This window comes from Mustelus asterias, chromosome 10 (genome assembly GCF_964213995.1).
Source record: "Mustelus asterias chromosome 10, sMusAst1.hap1.1, whole genome shotgun sequence".
Classification (NCBI taxonomy): Eukaryota; Metazoa; Chordata; class Chondrichthyes; order Carcharhiniformes; family Triakidae; genus Mustelus; species Mustelus asterias.
In genome coordinates, this window is record NC_135810.1 from 13,860,862 (window position 1) to 13,887,134 (window position 26,273).

Sequence of the window (26,273 nt, forward strand, 5' to 3'; positions counted from 1 at the left end):
CCCCTCCCCCAATCTGCCCCTCCCCTCCCCTTCCCCAATCCCCCTCCCCTTCCCCAATTCTCCTTCTCCTCCCCCAATTCTCCCTCTCCTCCCCCAATCCCCCCCTACACAATCCCCCTCCCCTTCTCTAATTCCCCCTTCCCTCCCCAATCCCCCCTCCCCCAATCCCCTCTCCCCTCCCCAATCCTCCCTCCCCTTCCCTAATCCCCCCTCCCCTCCCCCAGTCCCCCACCCGCAATCCTACCTCCCCTCCCTCAGTCCCCCCTCCCCTCCCCCAATCCCCTCATCCCATCCCCCTCCCCAATCCCCTCCATCCGATCCCCCTCCCCAATCCCCCCCATCCCATCTCCATTCCCCAATCCCCTCCATCCCATCCTACCCTCCCCAAATCTCATCCCCCATCCCCCAATTCCCCATCCCATCCCCCAATCGCCCCCATCCCATCTCCCTCCCCCAATCCCCCATCACATCCCCCAATCCCTCCCATCCCATCTCCCCCCCCCATCCATATTCCCCCTCCCCCATTCATCTCCCCCTCCCTCCATCCAATCACCCCCCATCCCATCTCCCCCCTCCCCCCCATCCCATCTCCCCCCTCCCCCCATCCCATCTCCCATCTCCCCCCATCCCATCTCCCCCCATCCCATCTCCCCCCACTCCCCAACCCATCTCCCCCCCCATCCCACCTCCCCCCCCATCCCACCTCCCCCCCCATCCCACCTCCCCCCCATCCCACCTCCCCCCCATCCCATCTCCCCCCCATCCCATCTCCCCCCCATCCCATCTCCCCCCCATCCCATCTCCCCCCCATCCCATCTCCCCCCCCATCCCATCTCCCCCCCCCATCCCATCTCCCCCCCCCATCCCATCTCCCCCCCATCCCATCTCCCCCCCCATCCCATCTCCCCCCCATCCCATCTCCCCTCCATCCCATCTCCCCCCCCCAACCCATCTCCCCCCCCAACCCATCTCCCCCCCCAACCCATCTCCCCCCCAACCCATCTCCCCCCCATCCCATCTCCCCCCCATCCCATCTCCCCCCACCCCGCATCCCATCTCCCCCCATCCCATCTCCCCCCATCCCATCTCCCCCCCATCCCATCTCCCCCCCATCCCATCTCCCCCCCATCCCATCTCCCCCCCTTCCCAACTCCCCCCATCCCATCTCCCACTCCCCATCCCATCTCCCGCTCCCCATCCCATCTCCCCCCTCCCCATCCTATCTCCCCCCCCATCCCATCTCCCCCCCCATCCCATCTCCCCCCCCATCCCATCTCCCCCCCCATCCCATCTCCCCCCCCATCCCATCTCCCCCCATCCCATCTCCCCCCCATCCCATCTCCCCCCATCCCATCTCCCCCCATCCCATCTCCCCCCCATCCCATCTCCCCCCATCCCATCTCCCCCCCATCCCATCTCCCCCCCATCCCATCTCCCCCCCATGCCATCTCCCCCCATCCCATCTCCCCCCCCATCCCATCTCCCCCCCCATCCCACCTCCCCCCCCATCCCACCTCCCCCCCATCCCACCTCCCCCCCATCCCACCTCCCCCCCATCCCACCTCCCCCCCATCCCACCTCCCCCCCATCCCATCTCCCCCCCCATCCCATCTCCCCCCCATCCCATCTCCCCCCCATCCCATCTCCCCCCCATCCCATCTCCCCCCCATCCCATCTCCCCCCCATCCCATCTCCCCCCCATCCCATCTCCCCCCCATCCCATCTCTCCCCCATCCCATCTCCCCCCATCCCATCTCCCCCACATCCCATCTCCCCCCCATCCCATCTCCCCCCATCCCATCTCCCCCCCATCCCATCTCCCCCCCATCCCATCTCCCCCCATCCCATCTCCCCCCATCCCATCTCCCCCCATCCCATCTCCCCCCATCCCATCTCCCCCCCATCCCATCTCCCCCCCATCCCATCTCCCCCCCATCCCATCTCCCCCCCATCCCATCTCCCCCCATCCCATCTCCCCCCCATCCCATCTCCCCCCATCCCATCTCCCCCCATCCCATCTCCCCCCCAACCCATCTCCCTCCCCAACCCATCTCCCCCCCAACCCATCTCCCCCCCAACCCATCTCCCCCCCCAACCCATCTCCCCCCCATCCCATCTCCCCCCCATCCCATCTCCCCCCCATCCCATCTCCCCCCCCCATACCATCTCCCCCCCCCCCCATACCATCTCCCCCCAATCCCATCCCATCTCCCCCCCCCCCAATCCCATCTACCCCCGGCCAATCCCATCTCCCCCCCATCGCATCTCCCCCCCCCATCCCATCTCTCCCCCCCATCCCATCTCTCCCCCCCATCCCATCTCTCCCCCCCATCCCATCTCCCCATCCCATCTCCCCCCATCCCATCTCCCCCCGTCCCAATGCCATCTCCCCCGTCCCCCATGCCATCTCCCCCGTCCCCCATGCCATCTCCCCCCCCATGCCATCTCCCCCCTCCCCCATGCCATCTCCCCCCCTCCCCCATGCCATCTCCCCCCTCCCCCATGCCATCTCCCCCCCCTCCCCCATGCCATCTCCCCCCCTCCCCCATGCCATCTCCCCCCCTCCCCCATGCCATCTCCCCCCCTCCCCCATGCCATCTCCCCCCCTCCCCCATGCCATCTCCCCCCCTCCCCCATGCCATCTTCCCCTCCCATCTCCCCCCCTCCCCCATGCCATCTCCCCCCTCCCCCATGCCATCTCCCCCCTCCCCCATGCCATCTCCCCCCTCCCCATGCCATCTCCCCCCTCCCCATGCCATCTCCCCCCTCCCCCATGCCATCTCCCCCCTCCCCATGCCATCTCCCCCCCTCCCCCATGCCATCTCCCCCCCTCCCCCATGCCATCTCCCCCTCCCCCATGCCATCTCCCCCCCTCCCCCATGCCATCTCCCCCTCTCCCCCATGCCATCTCCCCCTCTCCCCCATGCCATCTCCCCCTCTCCCCCATGCCATCTCCCCCTCTCCCCCATGCCATCTCCCCCCCTCCCCCATGCCATCTCCCCCCTCCCCCATGCCATCTCCCCCCTCCCCCATGCCATCTCCCCCCTCCCCATGCCATCTCCCCCCTCCCCATGCCATCTCCCCCCTCCCCATGCCATCTCCCCCCTCCCCATGCCATCTCCCCCCTCCCCATGCCATCTCCCCCCCTCCCCATGCCATCTCCCCCCTCCCCATGCCATCTCCCCCCATCCCCATGCCATCTCCCCCCCTCCCCATGCCATCTCCCCCCTCCCCATGCCATCACCCCCCTCCCCCATGCCATCACCCCCCTCCCCCATGCCATCACCCCCCTCCCCCATGCCATCACCCCCCTCCCCCATGCCATCACCCCCCTCCCCCATGCCATCACCCCCCTCCCCCATGCCATCTCCCCCCTCCCCCATGCCATCTCCCCCATGCCATCTCCCCCCTCCCCCATGCCATCTCCCCCCTCCCCCATGCCATCTCCCCCCTCCCCCATGCCATCTCCCCCCTCCCCCATGCCATCTCCCCCCCCCTCCCCCATGCTGATCCTGTTTGAGGCAGTGGAGTGGTTGTGATCACCAGGCAATGGGGCGGGTGTAGGCTTTGAGTGACAGGTTGGGAGGGTTAGCGGAACTGTTTAGCGGCTAATGCTTCTCCCCAGAGGCTCAGGTGAGAAGTGACGCCAGTGCAGGCTGGCTGAGTGTGTGAGGAAGTGTGTGAAAAGCCTCCCAGGGCAATTCGGGAGAGAAGCACAAGCTGAAAACCATCAGACGCTCCTCGAACGTGTCCACCCTTCCAAACAGGTGGAGGTGTTCCTCTAGACCAGGTGAGACAGCCTGTAGACAGGACAGAAGTTGCCAAAGTAGTAAACATGCCTGTCCCAATATAACATGATGGGAGTGGGACATTTAAAAAGAAAAGGAGAATTGGCTGGATTTAAAATAAATAAACAGAAATGCTTTTTAATCTTTAGGCATGGATTTGAGATGAAATGGGGACAGGTGTAAACTGGACTGGGGCAAAATGTTGGGATTTAATCAAGTGGATTTCTTAGTTTGCACTTGGCAGGAGTGGGAAGGGAGGGGTGTTTTTTTTGGGGGGGGGGGGGTGGGAAAGTGGAACTCCGCACTTCCAAGTGGAATTTACTATCGTAAAAGCCAGCCGTGTTTTAAAGAGGATTCGCTTTAAAAGCAGTGACAGCGCCGCTCGCTAACCTGCTGGCTGTAAATGTGCTACCAGTGCATTGTAAAACTGCCTGATCTCCCCCCTCCTCTCAACTCCTCATCGCGACTGCGTCCTTCGGCTGCTCTAACCTTGTGCAGGGGCTGTTGGTTAAAAAATAACTTTTGTGTGTGTTTTTGTTTGTTTTGTTTTGAAACACACCTAGCCATGGAATGGAGAGAGCAACCGGACCCTGATCATGCCTTAGCATTCAGTGAAGCTCAGCGATGGGTAGAGGTGAGTTAATGAACTCTTCCAGGTTTTTAAAGTGTATTTAGAATTTGTTTTTGTTCTTGCATCAGAAGCAATTTGGTCTTTTTTAAAATCTGAAACAAAGTGTGATCAAATTCTCTGGCTATTTCCTCCCGTTTTTGTTCTCGTCCAAGTGCAGAATTGCTTGATCCAAAGGCAGAATTCTCTAACAAAACTTTTAAAGAAGCTGTTTTGCATTTTCTGTGGAGGGCTACTGTTGTTAAATCATTTATTCGCCTGCTCTTTTTTTATGTTGAAGATTTCAAAACGACAAAGTTTTTGTTTTAAAACTCTAGTAATTATTGATTTTCCATAGAGCAAATGACTGATGTCAGAGCAGCTCCCCTGGGCACCTTAACTATTCCTCAAAGTATGCTTATCTCGTTAATCTTTCGACTTGATTTTTCTGTGTTAGTGAGACCAGGTTTTAGTGGTTAGATGTGTTCCTTTTGAAGTGGCCTCCTTTCCTCCTCATTGCCTGCAGTTTTGATGTCGTGAAGTTAGCACTTTGATAACTGGGCAAGCAGATCAGTGGGATAAGTTCAAGTTTTATTTATTAGCCATGATAAGGCTTACATTAACACTGCAATGAAGGTACTGTGAAAGTCGCCTAGTCGCCACGCTCCGGCGTCTGTTTGGGTACACCGAGGGAGAATTTAACATGGCCAACACACCCAACCAGCGCATCTTTCGGAGTGTGGGAGGAAACCGGAGCACCTGGAGGAAACCCACGCAGACACGGGGAGAACGTGCAAACTCCGCACAGACAGTGACCCAAGCCAAGAATCAAACCTGGGTCCCTGGCGCTGTTAGGCAGCAGTGCTAACCACTGTGCCACCATGCCGCCCTGGATGGATTGCAAAACTGTGAAAAATATGAAATTAGAATATTGTGACTAATTAAAGGAATCTTTCAAAATCTGTTTACCCTTTTTCACTGAAATCTCTTGCAAGGGAGGGAATAAATATTTCAGGATTGATACCTTTACTCCATGTCACTCCAATATAATACACTGTTGAAGTTAATATAGTTCATTTGTTAGTGAGTCTTTTTTTTTGTTGGCAAACTGTTTCAAGTAAAAAAAAACTGATTGCCAGTTACAGAGCTAAATGTGTGGAATCTCGAGTGTGAGCTCATGTGAATCCCAATTATTCATTTATTGTGGTTAGCCCTGCTGCCTCACAGCGCCAAGACCCGAGGTTCGACTCCCGGCTTGGGTCACTGTCAGTGTGAAGTTTGCACATTCTCCCCATGTCTGCGTGGGTTTCCTCCGGGTGCTCCGGTTTCCTCCCACGGACCAAAGATGTGCAGATTAGGTGAATTGGCCATGCTAAATTGCCCCTTATTGTCAGGGGACTAGCCAGGGTAAATGCATGGGGTTATGGGGATAGGGTGGGATTGTGGTCGGTGCAGACTCCATGGGCTGAATGGCCTCATTTTGCACTGTAAGGATTCTATGCTTCTATTTTGGGAATTCTCCTTTTAATTGTGGAATTTCAAAGGAATGAGCTAAAGTAGGAACATGGATTGTGTGGGAGCTGCTTTTCTGCTGGAGGCTTGCTAATACATTGCTCACTATTCAGGAAAAGAGAGAGGAATAGATCAGGAAATGTGAGGCTAACCAGCTTACCATTGCTGGGGAAGTTATTGAAAACTACTTTTGGAGGCAAAATAAATTTTCACTTGGAAAGGCACAGGTTACTCGAGGAGAGGCAGCATGGATTTGTCAAAGACACATCCACCAGAATTCTACTACCCACCCGCCATGGAATCAGAGCAGGCGAGGGGCAGAAAATGGAAATGTCCGTTGACCTCGGATGGGAATTTCTGGTCTTGCTCGAGAGAGGCCGTAAAATCCCACCCATCATGTTTAAAGTTTATTTATTAGTGTTACAAGTCGGCTTACGTTAACACTGCAATGAAGTGACTGTGAAAATTCCCAATTCGCCACACTCGGGCGCCTGTTTGGGTACACTGAGGAAGAATTTAGCATGGCCAATGCACCTAACCAATACGTCTTTCGGACTGTGGGAGGAAACCCACGCAGACGTGGGGAGGAAGTGCAGACTCTGCACAGACAGTGACCCAAGCCCGGAATCGAACCCGGGTCCCTGGCGCTGTAAGACAGCAGTGCTAACCACTTTGCCAATGTGCCGCCCCTGTCTGACTAACTTGATTGAATTCTTTAATAGAGAAGATTGGACGAACAGGTGCGATAAATGTAGAAATGGACTTCCATCAGGCAGCCAATGAACTGTAACATAGCAGGTTTGTTAAGATGGAATTCAGGAGAAATGGTTGAATGGATATAGACTTGGCTTTGTGGCAGATAATGAAGGCTGGTGGTGGATGTTTTCCTGAATTTTTAAAAATTATTTACTGGATGTGGGTGTCACTGGCGAGCCAGCATTTTATTACCTTTAAGGTGGTGGTGAGCTGCCTTCTTGAACCACTGCAGCCCATGTGGTGTAGGTACACCTGTTGGACTTTAACCTGGTGTTGTGAGACTTCTTACTGTGTAGGTACACCTACAGTGCTATTAGGGAGGGAGTTCTAGGATTTGAACCCAGTGACAGTGAAGGAACAGTTGATATATTTCCAATTCCGGATGCAAGATGGTGAGTGACTTGGAGGGGAACTTGCAAGTGGTGGTATTCCCAGGTGTCTGCTGCCCTTTAGATGATAGAGGTCACAGGTTTGGAAGATGCTGTTGAAGGAGTTTTGGTAAGTTGCTGCAGGTCATCTTGTAGATGTATACACCGATAAGTGGCTTGCAGTGATGTTCCCAATGATCAGTTTTGAGTCCATTGAGGCCGAACTGGACCATTTGGAAACTTGGTGTCCTGTTTCACCCTGAAATTAGCACCTGACTACATATCTGCGCCTTTGCTAAGCCTCCCTATTTCCACCTCCATGACAGTGCCTGACTCTGCCCTTAGCTTGACTCATCTGCTGCTGAAACCCTCATCCATTTCTTCATTCGCTCCAGACTTGACCATTCTAACACGCTCCTGACCACTCCCGGGCTCTACACACTTGGTATCTATTTTAAAATATTTACTCCATTCATAGAAATCATAGAAACCCTACAGTGCAGAAGGAGGCCATTCGGCCCATCGAGTCTGCCCCGACCACAATCCCACCCAGGCCCTAGCCCCATATCCCTACATATTTTACCCGCTAATCCCTCTAATCTACGCATCCCAGGACACTAAGGGGCAATTTTAGCATGGCCAATCAACCTAACCCGCACATCTTTGGACTGTGGGAGGAAACCGGAGCACCCGGAGGAAACCCACAGCAGACACGAAGAGAATGTGCAAACTCCACACAGACCGTGACCCAAGCCGGGAATCGAACCCAGGTCCCTGGAGCTGTGAAGCAGCAGTGCTAACCACTGTGCTACCGTGCTGCCCGACTGTGCTACTGTGCCGCCCGTTCTTAATTAAGGACCCATTCTTAAAGTTACAGAGCCAACGCACGGAGTGGATTGAGCAAGGCTGAATCCATCTCCTTGCTTGCTCCAAAAACTAAATTCAAATGGAATCTAATTTTGATTTGATTTATTATTGTCACGTGTAGTAACATACGGCGAAAAGTATTGTTTCTTGCGCGCTATTCGGACAAAGCATACCATTCATAGAGAAGGAAAGGAGAGAGTGCAGAATGTAGTGTTACAGTCATAGCTAGGGTATAGAGAAAGATCAACTTAATGCAAGGCTAGTCCATTCAAAAGTCTGACAGCAGCAGGGAAGAAGCTGTTCTTGAGTTGGTTGGTACGTGACCTCAGACTTTTGTATCTTTTTCCCGAAGGAAGAAGGTGGAAGAGAGAATGTCCGGGGTGCATGGGGTCCTTAATTATGCTGGCTGCTTTGCCGAGGCAGTGGGAAGTGTAGACAGAGTCAATAGATGGGAGGCTGATTTGCGTGATGGATTGGGCTACGTTCTCAACCTTTTGTGGTTCCTTGTCATACCAAGCTGTGATACAACCAGAAAGAATGCTTTCTATGGTGCATCTGTAAAAGGTGGTGAGAGTCATAGCTGACATGCCAAATTTCCTTAGTCTTCTGAGAAAGTAGAGGCGTTGGTGGGCTTTCTTAACTATAGTGTCGGCATGGGGGGGACCAGGAAAGTTGCAAGCATTCTTTCTGGTTGTATCACATGATTCCTGCTCTGTCCAAGACCTCAAGGAACTACAAAAGGCCGTGAATGTAGAAAACGATACAAAAGTCTGTGGTCACGTACCAACCAACTTCTTGTTTTCCTCCTCTTGTTTTCCTTCTTGCGTGCTATACAGACAAAACATACCATTCATAAAGAATACTTTTCACTGTGTGTCAATGCATGTGACAAATCAAATCATGGCCTGCTGGTGGGACCTTCTGGTCCCTCCATTGTCAATGTGGTTTCCCATTGAATGCATGCCCCCAGAACTCCCATCAGTGGGACAAGAAGATCCTGTCAGTATTCAGGACCAGAAAAGTCCGGCCATACTCTCCGGAATTCACAAATCTGAGTACCTTTAATGTCTATATTTAAGGAAAAAGAAACAAATTTGCTGTCCAGCCTTGCGAGGCAGTGGATATTTAGTAGATTGGGTGACACAGTGGTTAGCACTGCTGCCTCACAGCGCCAAGGACCTGGGTTCGATTCCTTGCTTGGGTCACTGTCTATGTAGAGTTTGCACATTGTCCCCATGTCTGTGTGGCTTTCTTCCAGGTGCTCCGGTTTCTTCCCACAGTCCAAAGATATGTGGGGTAGGTTGGTTGGCCACGCCAAATTGCCCCTTTATGTCATGTCAGGGGTAAATATGTGCGGTTATGGGGATAGGGTCTGGCTAGGATCATTGTTGGCACAGGCATGATGGGCCGAATGGCCTTTCTCTGCACTTTAGGGATTCTAAGATTGGACAACCCTCTGATCCCAGGAGCCAATGATGGGAGGCTGAGTAGATTGAGCCTATATTCTCTGGAGTTTAGAACAATGATCTTTAGAAGATGAATCTTACTGAAACATGTGACGGCTGGCGAGTTCAGAATACGGGGGCACAATATCCACGTTAGTGGTGGATCATTTGGGGCCGAGATGAGACGTTTCTTCATTTGGAATTGTCCACTCCAGAGGGCTGTGAATGTCCCAGCATTGGCTGAGATTGACCAAAAATGTATCAGAATCGGGGAATATTGGGAGCGGGTAGGAAAATGGAGTTGGCAGCAGAAGGTGAGCCATGATTGTATTAGGTGGCTGAACAGGCTTAATTGTCTGGTTTGCTCCAGTTCCTTTTTCCTATAGACTTAGAATAGAGTGAACTTTTATTTTCTCTCTTGCCAATGAAAATATAATGCCTGGAGTTCACTCTGGTTGTGCCACACATGGTCAAATTTTGTAGGATCAACAATGAATGCTGCATCTTCAGAGAGTTCAAATGAATTGTGTTGTTGCATTAACTCCATAAATGTTTTTATTGGCAAAAAAAGCCCGAGCGAATAGTTCAACTATTTAACTTGGGAACAAGGCGTGAATTTATTTTCCACATTTTTAGAATTTCTAACCAGAATCTTTGTTTTAAAAGTACTTGAGAATTATCAGAAGCGATATTAAGTGCAGCAGTTGAGGTGGTGATGTTGCTATTGGACAACGCGCTGTTTTTGTTGAGTGTTCTTTCTCAAGTTTACTATTAAATTGCATTCGCAAAGAAGTGTGAAATGAAATGGCAGAAATTTTGACTCGGCAGAACGAACTGCATTTAATTTTAAATCTTGAATGTTTTCTCTCTCTTTCTGAATATGCTGAAGCTTGGCTCTTCCCGATTGAACACTCTCCCTGAGGCTCAAATATGTGTGCAGCAAAAGTGCCTCTTCAAGGAAAACTTACAGCTGTCTCTTCTGTTGAAGTGTGGCTTGGGGTAAAAAAAAGTCATGTGTATGAATAGCCAAGCCAGACCTTGCTTCGTTCAGGAGTTGGTTCAATAAAATGGCTGGTTTGTGATGCAAAGTGATGCCAGCAGCACAGGTAGAATTCCTGTACCAGATGAGGCTATTCATGAAGGCCCTGCCTTCTCAATCTTGCCTCTCGCCTGAGGTGTGGCAATCCTCGGGTTAAATCATCACCAGTCCGCTCTCCCGCTCAAAGGGGAAAGCAGTTTATGGTCATCTGGGACTATGGCAGCACGTTGGCACAGTGGTTAGCACTGCTGCCTCACAGCACCAGGGACCTGGGTTCGATTCCCGGTTTGGATCACTGTCTGTGTGGAGTTTGCACAGTCTGCGTGGGTTTCCTCCCGGGTGCTCTGGTTTCCTCCCACAGTCCAAAGATGTGTAGGTTAGGTGGATTTGCTATGCTAAATAATTGCCTCGTTGTCAGGGTAAGTGCATGGGGTTATGGGGCTAGGGCCAGGGTGGGATTGTGGTTGGTGCAGATTCAATGGGCTGAATGGCCTCTTTCTGCACTGTAGGGATTCTATGGCCATTTTACCCTACTGGAATTAAGATAGAGTATTTGATCAATGCATTCCCCACTCCGCCACACAGTGCCCCAGTCAAATTTCAGACTGCCACAATCTATTATTTGTATGTTTTGTGATGTTTTGTTGTAATACTGCTTTACAGGCCAACTCTACTGGATAAAACATTTAAACTGATGCTCATCTTCTCTCTCGGCTTGATATAAAGGACCCCATGGCACTATTTTGAAGAGCAAGGGGTATCTCATTGTTGCCCTGGCTAATACCCGTCCATCAATAAACATACTTAAAGCAGATTGCCATTGTCACAGTGCTCTTCGTGAAGGCTAGTTGTGTTATTTTCTGCCATGTTTCCTACATTAAAAAAAGATGTGCAGGTTAGGTTGATTGGCCATGCTAAAATTTCCCCTCAGTGTCCCAAAATGTGTTGGGGGGTTGGCAGGGCAAATACATGGAGTTACAGGGATAAGGCTTGGGTAGGATGCTGTGTCAGAGAATCAGTACAGGTTCGATGGGCCGAATGGCCTCCTTTTGCACTGTAGAATTCTATGATTACAGCAGTGGCTAAACTTAAAGTGCTTTGGCTTGTCCAGGGGTTGTGAAAGGTGCTGTACAGATTCAAGTTTTTCTTTGGATCTTCAGGTTGTCTTGACTGAGGTTCCCTAGAGCACGGTTGTAGTTGCACTTCCTCCTCTTCAGCTTTGATTTCTTTCCCCGCTCTTGCACAATTTGTACTCAAGTTGCTCACAGTGGCTCTGCGCTGGAAATAAAAACTGTGTTATCCCTGTGCATGACTGTAAATGCAGGCAATGAACCAGTCATTCTGATGCAAGTCATTCAAATTCTGCTGACATGTTGTGATTTTAAAGTTCAACTGAGAATAACATGAGGTGAGCTATTAAGTGTTTCTTTTTTTGTAAAAGCTTTCTGATCATAGTGTTTTGTGAGGCAACACTGTCCCTCTCCCAAGCGCTCCTTAAATCTCTGCCCTTTTGTCTTGCCTCCTTCAAATAAAATTTGATGCCACTCCAGCTTGTATCAGAAGGCACTGAAGATTATAAGATGCAGAAGTAGGCCATTCAGCCCATCGAGTCTTCTGCCATTCAGTGAGACTGATTTGATCCTCAACTCCACTACCCCGCCTTTTCCCGTTAACTTTTGATTCCCTTGTTGGTTAAAAAAATCCTGTCTATCTCGGCCTTGAACATACTTGACAACCCTCTGCGGTAAAGAATTCCACAGATTCACTACCCTGTAAGAGAAGAAAACGCAAACGTGTCCCGACTGCCTCTTCTTCAGGACCCCTCTATCTGAGATTGTGGGATTGGGGACTTGAATTGGCTGAAGAAGGTGGAAATGCACAATGATGTTTTACTTAGTAACACGTGGAAACAGCCGAGACATGTGATTGATTTAGTACTTGGATTGAATTATTCATTTGTTCTTAAAAACCTTTATTCATCTATTGGACATCCTGCATATAAGCATTTGCATGAAGAACTCGTATTCTTAAGCACAGCAAACACTCTGCTTTGTGAACTTAGAGGAGTCACCAGACTGTGCTAGGTTTCAGTGTGTGCTTGTGAATTTGGTGTTACCAGATAGCTTCATAATCCGAATTTAGGCAAGGGCTTCAGTTAGGAAGGACATCTGTTTTTGGCACAGTGGTTAGCACTGCTGCCTCACAGCGCCAGCGACCTGGGTTTGATTCCCGGCTCGGGTCACTTTCTGTGCAGAGTCTGCACGTTCTCCCCATGTCTGCGTGGGTTTCCTCCGGGTGCTCCAGTTTCCTCCCACAGTCCAAAATATGTGCTGGTTAGATGCATTGGCCATGCTAAATTCTCCCTCAGTGTACCTGAACTGGTGCCAGAGTGTGGCGACTAGGGGATTTTCATGTGTTAATGTCAGCTTACTTGTGACTAATAAATAAACTTTAACTTTATCTCCCGCCACCTCCACAGTGGAATTTAAGTATTACATATAGTAACAACTAGGCCAAAGTGGTTAGACCATGTGGGGCACGGGCTTTTCTAGTGACAGGACGTGCAGACTTTAAAAAAAAAATCCTAAATTTGATCTGTAGTCTACTAACCTTTTGGCTAAGAATATTGGGCAAATTTTCCCGTTCTGCCCACCACAGGAATCACAGTGGGCAAGGGGCGGACCATGGAAAGGTCATAGAATCCCTACAATGCAGAAGGAGGGAAATTGGCCCATCAAAGTAAAGTAAAGTTTATTTATTAGTCACAAGTAAGGCTTACATTAACATGGCAATGAAGTTCCCCTAGTCACCACAGTCCGGCGCCTGTTTGGATCAATGCACCTAACCAGCATGTCTTTCAGAATTTGGGAGGAAACCGGAGCACCCGGAGGAAACCCATGCAGACAAGAGGAAAACGTGCAAACTCCACGCAGACAGTGACCCAAGCCGGGAATCAAACCCGGGTCCCTGAAGCTGTGAAGCATCAATGCTAACCACTGTGTTACTGTGAGTCTGCACCGACCACAATCCCACTCAAGCTCCCCATAACTCTACTATTTACCCTGCTAGCCCCCCTGACATTAAGGGGCAATTTAATATGGCCAATCAACCTAACCTGCACATCCTTGGATTGACCTCGGGTGGGATTTTCTGGTTTCGGGGCAAGCGCGGCCAGAAAATCCATCCCAAGATGGGATGAAATGCCTCATCTTGTCAGCTTGGATTCTTGTTTGTCTCTCTTGAATTGGATTCAATTGGAATTTGGTTTTGGAGCAAGCAAGGAATGGATTCAGGTCCGTGTGGTCCATTCTGAGCATTGGCTTTGTAAGGATGGAGTAAAACATTTTTTAAAAAAGCCTGCTAGCTGATAGTTAGTCTGTTTGTTAGAACTGAAAAATAGGCCCATATTGCAGCTCCTGCTATCCAGACCCTGTTACAGAATAATTGGCTTGGGTCCCACAGCTTATTGCAAGGTGGTTCAACAGAAGTGCTGCCCACTGAGTCAAGTTGTCAGAAATGAGAAGTGTGAACTATTTTTATAAGATCAGTTAGGATCGAAGCCAGGAAACGGTTGAATCTTCTCACCTAGCAACTGTATCATGTGACCTTCAACAGTCGTCACGTGGTTCAAGGAACAGATTTATTGAGTAAAGTTTTTAGTCAGCACGTGTTAACTTCAGCTGAAATATTTCGACAAGCAAGCGAATCATATTTGATCGGCAGTATTTTACGTAGAGTATTTCTACCAATTCCTTTTCGTGCGGCTAAGTGAAGATACAAAGTAAATCTTGTCAATCTTGAGCAGTAAAGGTCAACTGTAATTTAAGGCCAGGAAATTGCTGTTCAGGTTTCATTTTGTGGTTGTGGCTTGATGCAGTTTGGCCTTTTGTGTTTTGTAATGTTGAGGCTATTAATGGTTGAGGGTTTGATGCCTTTGTCTGTGTGGGTGGGAGCACTTGTAACTGACCCCCCGCCCCCACTGTCCCCAATCCCAAACTTCCTCTTTTCCACAAGTCAGAGTACTTGCCACACAGATTTGGAATCAACTACTTTGCCTTTCTTTCCAATGTCACCTGCACAAAGGATAAAATATTGAAATTGTTTGAAGAATTTCTTGAAAGCTTCTCATTTGGTCGGATTCACTGGTTTGGGACTATCATAGATGGTGGTGTTTGCAATTTGATTTATTATTGTCACATGTATTGGGATACAGTGAAAAGTATTGTTCCTTGCGCGCTATACAGAAAAAACATCCTGTTCATTGAGTACATGGGAGGGAGTGCAGAATGTCATGTTACAGTCATAGCTAGGATGTAGAGAAAGATCAGCTTAATGAATAGTAGGTCCATTCAAAGGTCTGGCAGCAGAAAAGATGGTAAACGTACTAAATATGTATAATATATACTTGGCATATACGTCGCTCCTTCCACCCAATAAATTTTCTAAGTCTACTCGGATTATACCAGTTTTGAAAATGTCAAATTGAAAAAAAGTCAAATTTTAAAATATTGAAATGTATGACTGAATCCAATCCTTCCATGTGGAAACATCACTGAAATATGGAATTAAATAACAAGGAATTACAGCTTTAGAATAAATGTTTTGAAACCATTTCTAAAATATGTTAAATTTTCATCCTGGTTACTAACACTTTTCCATGCTTTTTTAAAATGTGAACTGTAAATATTTGCAGTGGACAAAGCTCTGTGGGTGGCGTATGTACATGTTATCACATCGACTCTTGAGGGTCGATGTAGCCTACTGTAGTTTTGCAAGGTTTTTGTTTAACACGAGGCAAGGAGACTGGAGTTTGGTTTCAGTATATATTTTTTAAAAAGCGTCTTTACATCGTTTTGATGTAGAAAGCGGGGACATAGGTTTTTCTGGAGTTTTTCTGCATCAATTAGTCAAATGCAGATTGCTCACCAACGTTTTTTATTGGTAGATTGTAATATTGAGTGAGGGGGTGGAGGGGAAGAGCTCGAATTTTGCCATAGAATTTCATATACAGTGCATTTTTCATTTCCTTTGCTGGGTAGAGTTAAATGGACAGGAAGTGATTTATTTGTGTTTCACTTTGGCACAAACGCCTAATTACAAGGCACCAAAACAAACTGGGTTAATGAAAGAAAGCATTGAAAGTAGTACTCCACAACGAGAATAGAGTTCAGCTTTGTCGTTATGCCACATGAGCGGGGTACAGCATTTATGTGCCTCCCAATGGGGACCATTCTGATTATTCACATTCTTTGTTGCTGCTTAGCTTGACACATTTTATACTTGGCATCCAAGGTGACCTCCTGAAGGTGTGCAGGTTGGGTGGATTGGTCATGCTAAATTGTCCCATAGTATCAAGGGAATTAGTGGAGTAAATAAGTGGGGTTACAGGGATAGAGGCTGGGTGGGATTGTTGTCAGTGCAGGCTCGATGGGCCGAATGGCCACCTTCTGCACTGTAGGGATTCTATGATTCTTTGAAAACAGGAGTTGAGGAAGGATTTTTCAAAGGTTGGTTTATATGCCACAATCTGCAGTAAGTTTTTAAAGAATAGTCAGGACAATTTTAATTCGAAGCCTAACACTTCTACAGAGGAGGAGCGAGGTAAAATAGAATGATCAAGCCAGAAGTTAGGAAATGTGATTGAAAGTTGGATTTTGTAATGGTGAAGAGACGGGGAGTTGTTTAGAAAAGGAAGTGGTCGAAGCTGACCTTTAAATATTACACTCCATTATCTAGGCCGAAAACCCCTGGCCTCGTTTGTGGCTGGGATGCCAAATTCTTTGTTCTCACTTGCAGCGGACGAGATTGGAAAATCCCGCCCCAAGACTGCTGTCTACCTCCATGACACCACCCAGCCCATCTCCGTTACTGTCAAATTCTTTACATGTACCTAATCACTTCTAGATTGCTTCCTTCCTGGCCACCCATCCTTTACCTACCAAATATCAATGGCTATCTCATCGCCGTGTGGGCTGAATTAGACAAGATGACAAACTCACTGTGCTTCCACTTAGTAATTGGGGCAGGGGAGCCCACCCAGGCTTATTTTTGGCCAATCAAATAAACTGAGGGACAAAGTAAGAGGGGTATCCCCTTCAAAAGGAGGGGGGAACAGCCCGAAGCAAAATAAACCAAAGTGGAAACGTAAAGCATTGAATCAAAGTGTCATTAAAAGGGTCAATAACACACCCCTGCCCCTGTGGAGCCCAACGGGCACGGAAGGCCTCGATGGTGCTCGTGGACTCTGCATGCTCTCTCTCTCTCTCTCTCACCAGGGACTGTGGAGATTGGCTGTGACCGTAGCCACCGTAGAGGGGCAGACAGTCTGGTTGGATGACCCCCTTAGTTGCCCACTGCCTGGACCTGTTTATGGCACGTCTGGCCAAGCCCAGGAGGAGTAAGTTCATGGTTGTTTGTTCCCTCTTACATAGCATCCATTGACTAAACTACCTCGTTGTTGGAGCGTGTCCCCGACATATGAACTACATTCTGTCATACGCCATTGAAAAATTGCTTGTTATAACTGCAGAGTAAGAGCTCTAATGCCTTCAAACAGTTGAACATGCTTTCAGTTTTGAGCCTCTTAAGTGGCCAGTGCAGGGGTCCAAGCACGTGATAATCCAAAACAACACAAAAAATTCATCGACCTCATGGCTAGCTCAGTAATTAAACTAGGTTATGTCTTAACTTTTCGACTTAGTTTGAGGTAGCCAAATACCTTGAAAGAATCAGCTAAGATGTCCTCACAGGAATCGGGATACGCAGCATAGAATTGCCATGAAAATATAAATCTTAAAAGCTTGAAGCTGTCGTTCCCCAACACCAGAGAACAGTCAGATGAGAAACTGGTCCACAGGTCCATCTTTAGTGACCCCCCCCCCCCCCAGTGTATTAACAACAATGGCCAGGTATTAAAAGGCATAATTTCCAGTCATTATTCCCGTAAAATCTACCCAGTTAGGAATTAAAGATGTGCCGGTGAGGTTTTAGTTGAAGGGGGGGCTCTGTCTAGCCCCGGGGGTTTGGGGAAAGCCCACCACCTTTTTGAATAAATCTGATATAAACTGTGTTGGAATTCGACCCTCAGTCCCCTATGGTAGTCCGACAATGCATATGTTTTGTCATCTTGGCCGGTTTTCCAAGTTGTCGACTTTGGCCCACTTTGACGCACTCTCCTCAATCACAGCGGTCAGACTGGATTCCAGCGTACAGATCCTGTCACTGTAGTCCAAGAGAGCCGTCTGGATGATGGTAAGGGAGTTGGTGTGAGAACCAACAGCTGGATGAATGGTGTCTAGGGAGAAGCCAAACTTTATCGGGATTTGTTGAGCTCAGTGACCAGAATTCCACTGAAGGTTTTAGTTGTCAAAGGCGTGAGGGAGCCAGTCGCCATCTTAACTGAAACTGTCCTGGCAGCTGTGCCCCTATCATTTACTTTTCCCTGCCCCTGTACTTTAAATTCTGAGGCGTATTTGGATAAACTTGGTACCTGAGTGTTTCGCTTAGTTTTTGCGGGAGCAAAGAAAAAATATATTAACATAGTGAGAAGTATTTTGGAAAAAAAAAATCAGGAAAAGCACGTGTGCCTCCTCTACATTGCTCATCCAGAAATAGTTTTTATACTTGTTACAACATAACGCACAGTGGTTAGCTCTGCTGCCACACAGCGCCAGGGACCCGGGTTCAATTCCGGCCTTGGGTCACTGTCTGTGCGGAGTCTGCACATTCTACCCACGTCTGCATGGGTTTTTTCTGGGTGCTCCGCTTTCCTCCCATGGTCCAAAGATGTGCGGGTTAGATGGATTGGCCATGTTAAATTGCCCCTTAGTGTTAGAGGATTAACAGAGTAAATATGTGGGATTATAGGAATAGAGCCTTGGTGGGATTGTGGTCGGCGCAGGCTCGATGGGCCGAATGACCTCCTTTTACATTGTAGGGATTCTATGGAATAACATCTTTTACATGCTATCTGGTCAATTTGCCTTAATCATTCTGTGCACAAATGTAGCCTCATGTTCAGAGGAAGACTTAATGGTACAGTGCATAATTGGAGGTGATGGACTCAAGACCTGCCTTGTAGAATGAAGTGTCCACATTTTTGAAAAACATTCTTATGTCTGCTTCAACAATTTGCATTGCAGTTGAACTTTGTCACTTACTATGAATAGGAAGTTGTCTCAAAGCATCTTTAAGAGTAATGATATCTCAGTAAGAAACTCTGGGTGGATCTTAGGTAGAAGTGGTGAACAATGTTTTTTAATAAGGATGGAAGGAGAAGGTGCTGGAGGAGATGCCAACATGAAATTTGGTGATAAAAGCCAGGTTTTTAAATTATTCATTAATGTCACAAGTTGGCTTACATTAACACTGCAATGAAGTTACTGTGAAAATCCCCTAGTCGCCACAATCTGGCGCCTGTTCGGGTACACTGAGGGAGAATTTAGCATGGCCAGTGCACCTAACCACGACTTTTCAGATGTTGCCATCATGGTTTGGGCATGATAGATGGTAGAAGGTTCAGGCAGGTGGGTAAACGTCTCCGGGACAATGAGTCATCACCCTGAGGCTCAAACTTTGTGTTTGAGAAGATGTGGCGATGGCTGAAACTTTGGGAAAGTGGTTGGCCAGATTTGCCCCCAGCATGTATACTAGATGAGAAGGTTGGTAAGAGAGAAGTGTAGCTTCTCGCAAGTGGCAGCACGAGTTGTCTCGAAGGGCTTTTGGAAAAAGATGCAAGAGGCCCAAAGTGAATCTGTGGACCGAACAAATGAGGAATTGAGCCTGGAATAGTGCTTAAGGCTTGCGTTGGCAAGAAACGAAGGCCGTTTAAACCTCAAGCAATCCCAGTTGGAGTTGTAACTCGCTAATACCTTCCAACATGCGAGCACAGAACTGGAAAACTTCCCAATGCTGCTCTGGCCAAGGCTGCAATGAGTTTGAGACGACCTGGCAGTGTGATCTGGTGCCAAATCGGAAGAATACCAGCACAAAGTGATGGGTCTGAGACCTATTAATGAACCAGATTAGCTGTTCGCTGTTAATAAAACTGTACATTTTTAATGGGGCTTTTGTATCTGCAGTGAAGATGGGGCAATGAGAATAGTCCTTGATGAAACCAAACATTTTGTACGTGGAACAGAGGCGTGATCTAATACTTTACTGGATTGAATTAATTTCATCATTAACATCTGTTAAATGTTCGGGTTGACTTGTGTAATGTTGCAAAACATTCTTCGGTGTTAAGTTTAAAAAAAACATGAAAAAGTTTATGGGCTGGATAATTGTACATCAAAACAAATAGCCTTTGTTTTCTACTTGGCTCAGTAATATCCCAGAACTGGGAATGGCTAATTGCTCCCTTATGGCCTGACCCCTCTCTGCAGGAGGCAAAACCAGAAGCTGAACATAAATGATAAAAATGCAAGAGGAGCTGTGGACATACTGAGTTGTGTGCACTTAATGATGGAACATATTCGGGCACACATACAGAGCAGAGCTGTGTTATAGGTAATTTATTAATTACTGCAACCCAGATAATGAAATTAAGTTTAGCTGGATGAGGGGTGATGCATTCATTGAGTGAAGTGGAGTGGGATGGGGGAGGGAAATTCTGCGTTCCTACCTTGGGAGTACAAACGAGATTTTTGTTTTTGCATTTTGGAACAGCGACCCTCCGAGTGCCTCCCCGTGTTTTGTTGTACATGTATGCAGGCTGTGGCCAGGACATAGGCTAGTTTATTCTTCCAGTGGAGCTATTTACGTTGCATGTGGGGATGCTGCCGCCGTTGGAATTGCCAACAGTTAATCTGTCCCTTTTATTTGGAAAGCTGCTCAAAGAAATACTATACTTAGCACATGATTTGGAATCAGGGACAGTATGTATTGTGAGCAAATATGTATGAAGATGAAGCACTTGTATTTAAATAGAACCATTAGGCCGCACCAAACCACTTAGAATACTTACAGTGCGGAAGAGGTCATTCGATCCATCGAGCCTGCTCTGGCTCTCTGAAAGATTATTTTACCCAGACCCACTCCACTGCCCTATTCCCGTAATCCCGCACATTTCCCATGGCCAACCCACCTAAACCTGCACATCTTTGTACTGAGAGAGGTAACCGGAGCACCCACACAGACATGGGGAGAACGTGCAAACTCCACACAGACGGTGAACCGAGGTCAGACTTGAACCCAGGTTCCTGGCGCTATGGCGCAGCAGTGCTAACCACTGTGGCGCCCAATAAAGTTTGGGGTTTTTTTTGTTTAAACGCATGCCATCTTGCGATGTGCTTCTATTAATTAAAACGAGTTGCTCGGAATTCTCTTTAAATGTTAACGGTTCTAGTTTGAACTGTGCCCCGTTTTGTGTCGTTGTGACTGGCTGTGGTTACTGGACATGGTGTAATTTAACTGGGCAATGCGTTTGCGTGGACCGGCCGATGGACCATGTGCGGCTAATTCCAGCAGCCTTTCTCTGATGACAGTCCGGCCATGTGGAAACCGGGGACTGCAAGTCTGGAATAAGGGAGACACTCGACATCAAACAATTTTACGCAGTATTTGCGTGGTACTCTTAATATAGAAAATGTTCTGAGGTGCGTCACGGAAATTTCCCACTGATGTGGTTTTCCTTTTATTCTGCCCTATTTTAACCTCAGACGGACATCAGCACTGTCTGCTAAATTGTCACCAGCAACCGCGTAAAATGGTGTTACAAGTGTTATCAGTAAAATAAAATGTATTGGTGACCACTTGTTGACTGTGCAGCTCACCTGGTAAGTGGAGAGTCTGCCTCACTTGCTTCCAGCTAGCCGTGAACAGATACACACCTGATTGCAACATTTGGTATTCAGTGACTTGCTGTTGGTACTTTGTTTAGTAGCACAAGTAGAAAACTCCCTGGTTAAGTGGGTGTGACGATCGGGTGAACATAATCTTTCGTAACCTGAGGGGAGTGAAATCTGTGTTTGTCAGCAAAACAATGTTGACATGAAATCAGAACCTGTATAAAAATGTTGTGGGAAGTTTGTTGTGGATTTACCTTGACCAAAATTGCAGAGCTAAGCAGCTTGAAATAAAATCCCTCATTATCTTTGTCTGGGGAATCTGGGACTGTTAACATTCCTGCATTAATGGTTGCATAACATTTCAGTTGTTCTGCATGTTCACACTGCTGCAAATGACTGGAACAAGTGGCCATGCTGTTATAAAGCCATGATTGCAAACACTGTGATAGGGTGGCACAGTGGTTGGCACTGCTGCCTCACACCGCCAGGGACCCAGGTTCTGAGGGGGCGACCTGATTGCGGACCTGTGGAGTTTGCACGTTCTCTCTGTGTCTGCGTGGGTTTCCTCCGTGGTGCTCCAGTTTCCTCCCACAGTCTGAAAGATGTGCTGGTTAGGTGCATTGGCCATGCTAAATTCTTCTTCAGTGTAACCCGAACAGGCACAGGAGTGTGGCGACTAGGGGATTTTCACAGTAACTTCATTGCAGTGTTAATGTAAGTCTACTTGTGACGAATAAATAAACTTTTAACTTTTTAAATTATGATGGCATATCACCCTGTTGCCCTATCTGCTTGTTGCTAGTTAAAGTAAAGTTTATTTATTAGTCCAAGTAAGGCTTACATTAACACTACAATGAAGTTACTGTGAAAATCCCCCAGAGGCCACACTCTGGCGCCTGTTCGGATACACTAAAGGAGAATTTAGCATGGCCAATGCGTCTAACCAGCATGCCTTTTGGTTATGAACTGGTTGCCTCCCTGGCTTTATGTTGTTGTTGTGGCACTTTCTACATACTCCTAACTGACTTTCCCTTCAGGCCATAGATTCAAATGTTGGAACGCATTTTGTACAACCCTCTGATATTTGCATAAAATGGTAAGAGTTTTAACAACACTAGGTTAAAGTCCAACAGGTTTATTTGTGTGTTTTTAATTATATTGTTGATCACCTTTTTAAACAGAGGCTCCTTCTTCGTCCATCTGACGAAGGAGCAGCGCTCCGAAAGCTAATGGTATTTGCGACCAAATAAACCTGTTGGACTTTAACCTGGTGTTGTTAAAACTCTAACTGTGTTCACCCCAGTCCAACGCCGGCATCTCCACATCATTTGCATAAAAAGCATGGGTCAGTCAGTGTGTTATCTGTCAAAGATTTCAGTCTTCAGGATGCAATTTGTTGGTGGTTTCCTGAGCAGTAGCATGGTGATGTTCATCATCTCGTGTGATTTCTGGGGTTAACTTTCCACAGTGCATTCTTGCTTTTTTTCAACTGGGTGGGATGGGGGATTCGAGCAGTAGAAACTGTGCACAACAGGCCTGCAGTGTGTATCCATCTTCTAAAGATTTCCCATTGTGAACCCAGAAACGGGCGACCAGTTATGATGCCTTGCAGTGAGGATCTGAAAGCTTAAACCACATTGTGGCTCCACAGTGTGAGTGTAAAGGAAACGTGAGTTTGGTCTAACAATTGTCTAATGTAACACAGTAAAGCAGAGCAATAGCCTTCCTAAATGTTACATACCCTTTATTATGTATGCCCCTATGGATTGAGGGGTCATTAAGAGTCACAAGGTAAGATTGATAACTTGAACACTGGGAGCTCCTTATTTAAGGTGTGCACTGATTCGCAGTCAGGTCTAAGACTGCCCAACAGGGTCCCACACTGGGAGCAGTAAATTAGTCTGGGTGGGATTGTTCAATGGTGCAGGCTCAATGGGCGGAATGGCCTCCTTCTACGTAGGGATTCTGTGATTCTATACAAATGTACAAATATTTCACACCCTTCAATATTTGGGGCTCAATTAAGGTTATCCTGCAGCTATGTCTCTGTACTGGCTTTCAGGTTGTACTTTATTTATTTCCGTTTGCACTGTCAATTCATCTGTTTTGTAGCATTGAAATGAAAATACCCAAATTTCAAGATCATCTTTTGAAGCAACAAGAGTAGCAGAATGAACTGTGATGTGCCTTAAGTATTCGACAGACATGTTACTTTGGAAAAGCAATTGTGGATGAGGAAAACCACATTGAAAAATAAGATATTGGAAATAGTCAGCAGGTCAGGCAGCGTCTGTGAAGAAAGAAATGCAAGTTTGATTTGCCATCAACCTGAAAAATTTCCAATCCATCCTACCCTGTGCATATCCGGCATTTTCTGTTTGAACTTTGCAACTCGGTTGTCCCCTGTGGTAAGCAAATAGTGGCTGGATTGTTTCTTTTCCAAAGAGACTTGTTTTGAAAGTTAAACCCTTGGCACGTCCCTGACACCATTTATGCTATAAGGATACTTATTGCTTTGCAGAATTCTTATTCATTCTTTCCAGTTGCGGGAGGTAAGATTGATTTACACAAATGTTGATAGTTACTAAATATACTCGAGTTTTCCAAATGAAGTCTAAGTAGACCCATCAGAGAATTGGGCGTTAGTCCAAATATTAGAGTCCTTTCCTGCATATTTCACAGCCTTATAACACCATTGTTTCTCCTAAGGTGCCATTTAGCACAAGCAAGTTGGACTAGTGATCGCGCAAGCTTGTAAATTTAAAAACTGTTGACTATTCAATAGTATGTTATTTTGGCTCACTAATGGTTAGGCTTGCATTTTAGCAGATTTTTGATTTTAACATTTATTTTCTAATGACTGGTTTGAGCCTTTTGCTCTGTGGAATTCATGATTTTAATAGCAGGTTTCTGAAAACCAACTTGGTCAGTATAAGAAAAAGCTTGGTAGGGTGCCAGAGCTCCCTTAATACTGCTACCTCACAGCGCCAGGGACCCAGGTTTGATTCCCGGCTTGGGTCACTGTCTGTGCAGAGTTTGCACATTCTCCCCGTGTCTGCGTGGGTTTCCTCCGGGTGTTCCAGTTTCCTACCACAGTCTGAAAGACGTGCTGGTTAAGTGCATTGACCCGAACAGGCGCCAGAGTGTGGCGACTAGGGGAATTTCACAGTAACTTAATTGCAGTGTTAATGTAAGCCTTACTTGTGACTAATAAATAAACTTTTAAAAACCTTTTTTTCTGTTTATATTCAAACAGTAGTAATTAAGTATGGATTTCATGAGCTAACTGTGATGCTGAGTGTGCTCTAAGTTAGTGCTCTAAGGGGGGGCACATTAGCAGAGTGGTTAGCACTGCTGCCTCACAGCTCCAAGGACCTGGGTTTGATTCCTGGTTAGGGTCACTGTCTGTGTGGAGTTTGCACATCCTCCCCGTGTCTGCGTGGGTTTCCTCCCACAGTCCAAAGAAAGGATTAGGTTGATTGGCCATGCTAAATTGACCCTTAGTGTCCCGGGATGCGTAGCTTCGAGGGAATAGCAGGGTAAATGTGTGGGGTTGTGGGGATAGGGCCTGGGGTGGGATTCTTGTCAGTGCAGACTCGATGGGCTGAATGGCCTCCTTCTGCACTGTCCGGTTTCTATGAAGTTATCTGAACTCTCTGAGCTATGGCTCCTGTGTAGAATTCTGTTTTCTGGTCCTGGAGAAACATCATCTGAAGTGACCACTATTTTCCTCTGTGAGGTTAAAGTGTGTTTTTAATTATATTGTTGATCACCTTTTTAAACAGAGGCATCAAACTTTCCACATGCAAAAAGCCAACCTACAGGTAATTGAGACTCTCCAGCAATGCGGAAAATTTCAATGCTTTGCATTTGTGCATGGTCTTTAAAATCACTTCCATTTCTACTCATTCTGATGCTTGGGGATATAAGATGATCACCTCGTTTTAATCTCCACATTGAGGTTTCCTATGGTATTATGGTCAGTTTTCACAGCAACCCTGAATTCTCAGATTCCTCAATCACCACTATATGTTGAAAGTTTAAATTTATTTATTAGTTTCCCAAGTAGGCTTACATTAACACTGAAATTATTGTGAAAATCCCCTAGTCGCCACACTCCGGCACCTGTTCGGGTACACTGAGGAAGAATTTAGCATGGCCAATGCACCTAACCAGTATGTCTTTTGGACTCTGGGGGGAAACCCATGCAGACACAAGAAGAACGTGCAAACTCCACAGATACAGTGACCCAAGCCGGGAATCGAACCCGGTCCCTGGTGCTGTGAGGCAGCAGTGCTAACCACTGTGCCACCTCACCTCTCTGTATCTCTCTTGCCTCCTTTTTAAGATGTTCCTAAAAACCTTCATCTTTGAACAACCCTTTTGGTCACCCGTCATAAGTGGCTTGCGCCAAATTCTGGTTCTGACTATGTTAAAGGCGCTATATAAATGCACATTGTTATAAACACCCAGTTCTTGACTCATCCTGCCCTTTTTCCAATTCTTGCAGGCTGTGGTCGTAAGTCTAAGTTTTGTAACTTTTAAAAATGTGGGACTTTTTTTGGAGCGATGGAACTATCGTATGATTTTGAATGTCATGGGTAGAGCTGTTTGCTTTAGTCGCAATCAGCAATCCAAAGAAAGGCCTTTGTCCTAGTTTTGAAAAGTGCTTCTGTTTCACTCAAACTCATTTAAATATCACTCAACATAAAATCTGCCATGAATCGGCGCAGTCAGGTTTTGAAGAAAAGTAAATGCGTTAAATATATATCGATGTATTTATGAGTAGTAACTTGGTGTAATTTGATTCATGCAGCTGAAAATGCTTTTGCACATCATTGTCTAGTTCACTACCTATGAGTAATTTGTTTTTAGATAGTTGAAAATGACTTTATTTTTTTTTAGTGGGTTACAGTTGTCAGTTTCTTCAAGTTTTTAAAAGGTGTTTATTAGCCTTGAATTCAGAAAATTATTAAATTTAAGATCATCAAAGGACCAGAAATAAAATCAGTTCATATGGGTGCTGGATATCTGCAATAAAAACAGAAAATGCTGGGAAAACTCAGCAGGTCTGGCAGCATCTGTGAAGAGAGAAACACAGCTA

At 47.2% G+C, this 26,273-nt stretch overlaps 1 protein-coding gene across 8 annotated transcripts in view; it reads left to right on the plus strand.

Annotated features, from left to right (window-relative positions):
• The first annotated feature begins 3,631 nt into the window (after positions 1 to 3,631).
• Positions 3,632 to 26,273, plus strand: part of LOC144499531 (LIM domain only protein 7-like) — a 221,306-nt gene continuing 198,664 nt past the window's right edge. For all 8 annotated transcript variants that reach the window (XM_078221581.1, XM_078221582.1, XM_078221583.1 and 5 more), the window contains exons 1-2: positions 3,632 to 3,790; positions 4,352 to 4,422. In XM_078221581.1, coding sequence (XP_078077707.1) covers positions 4,354 to 4,422 — 69 coding nt within the window. In that variant the 5' untranslated portion in view covers positions 3,632 to 3,790; positions 4,352 to 4,353. The remainder of the gene's footprint in view (positions 3,791 to 4,351; positions 4,423 to 26,273) is intronic.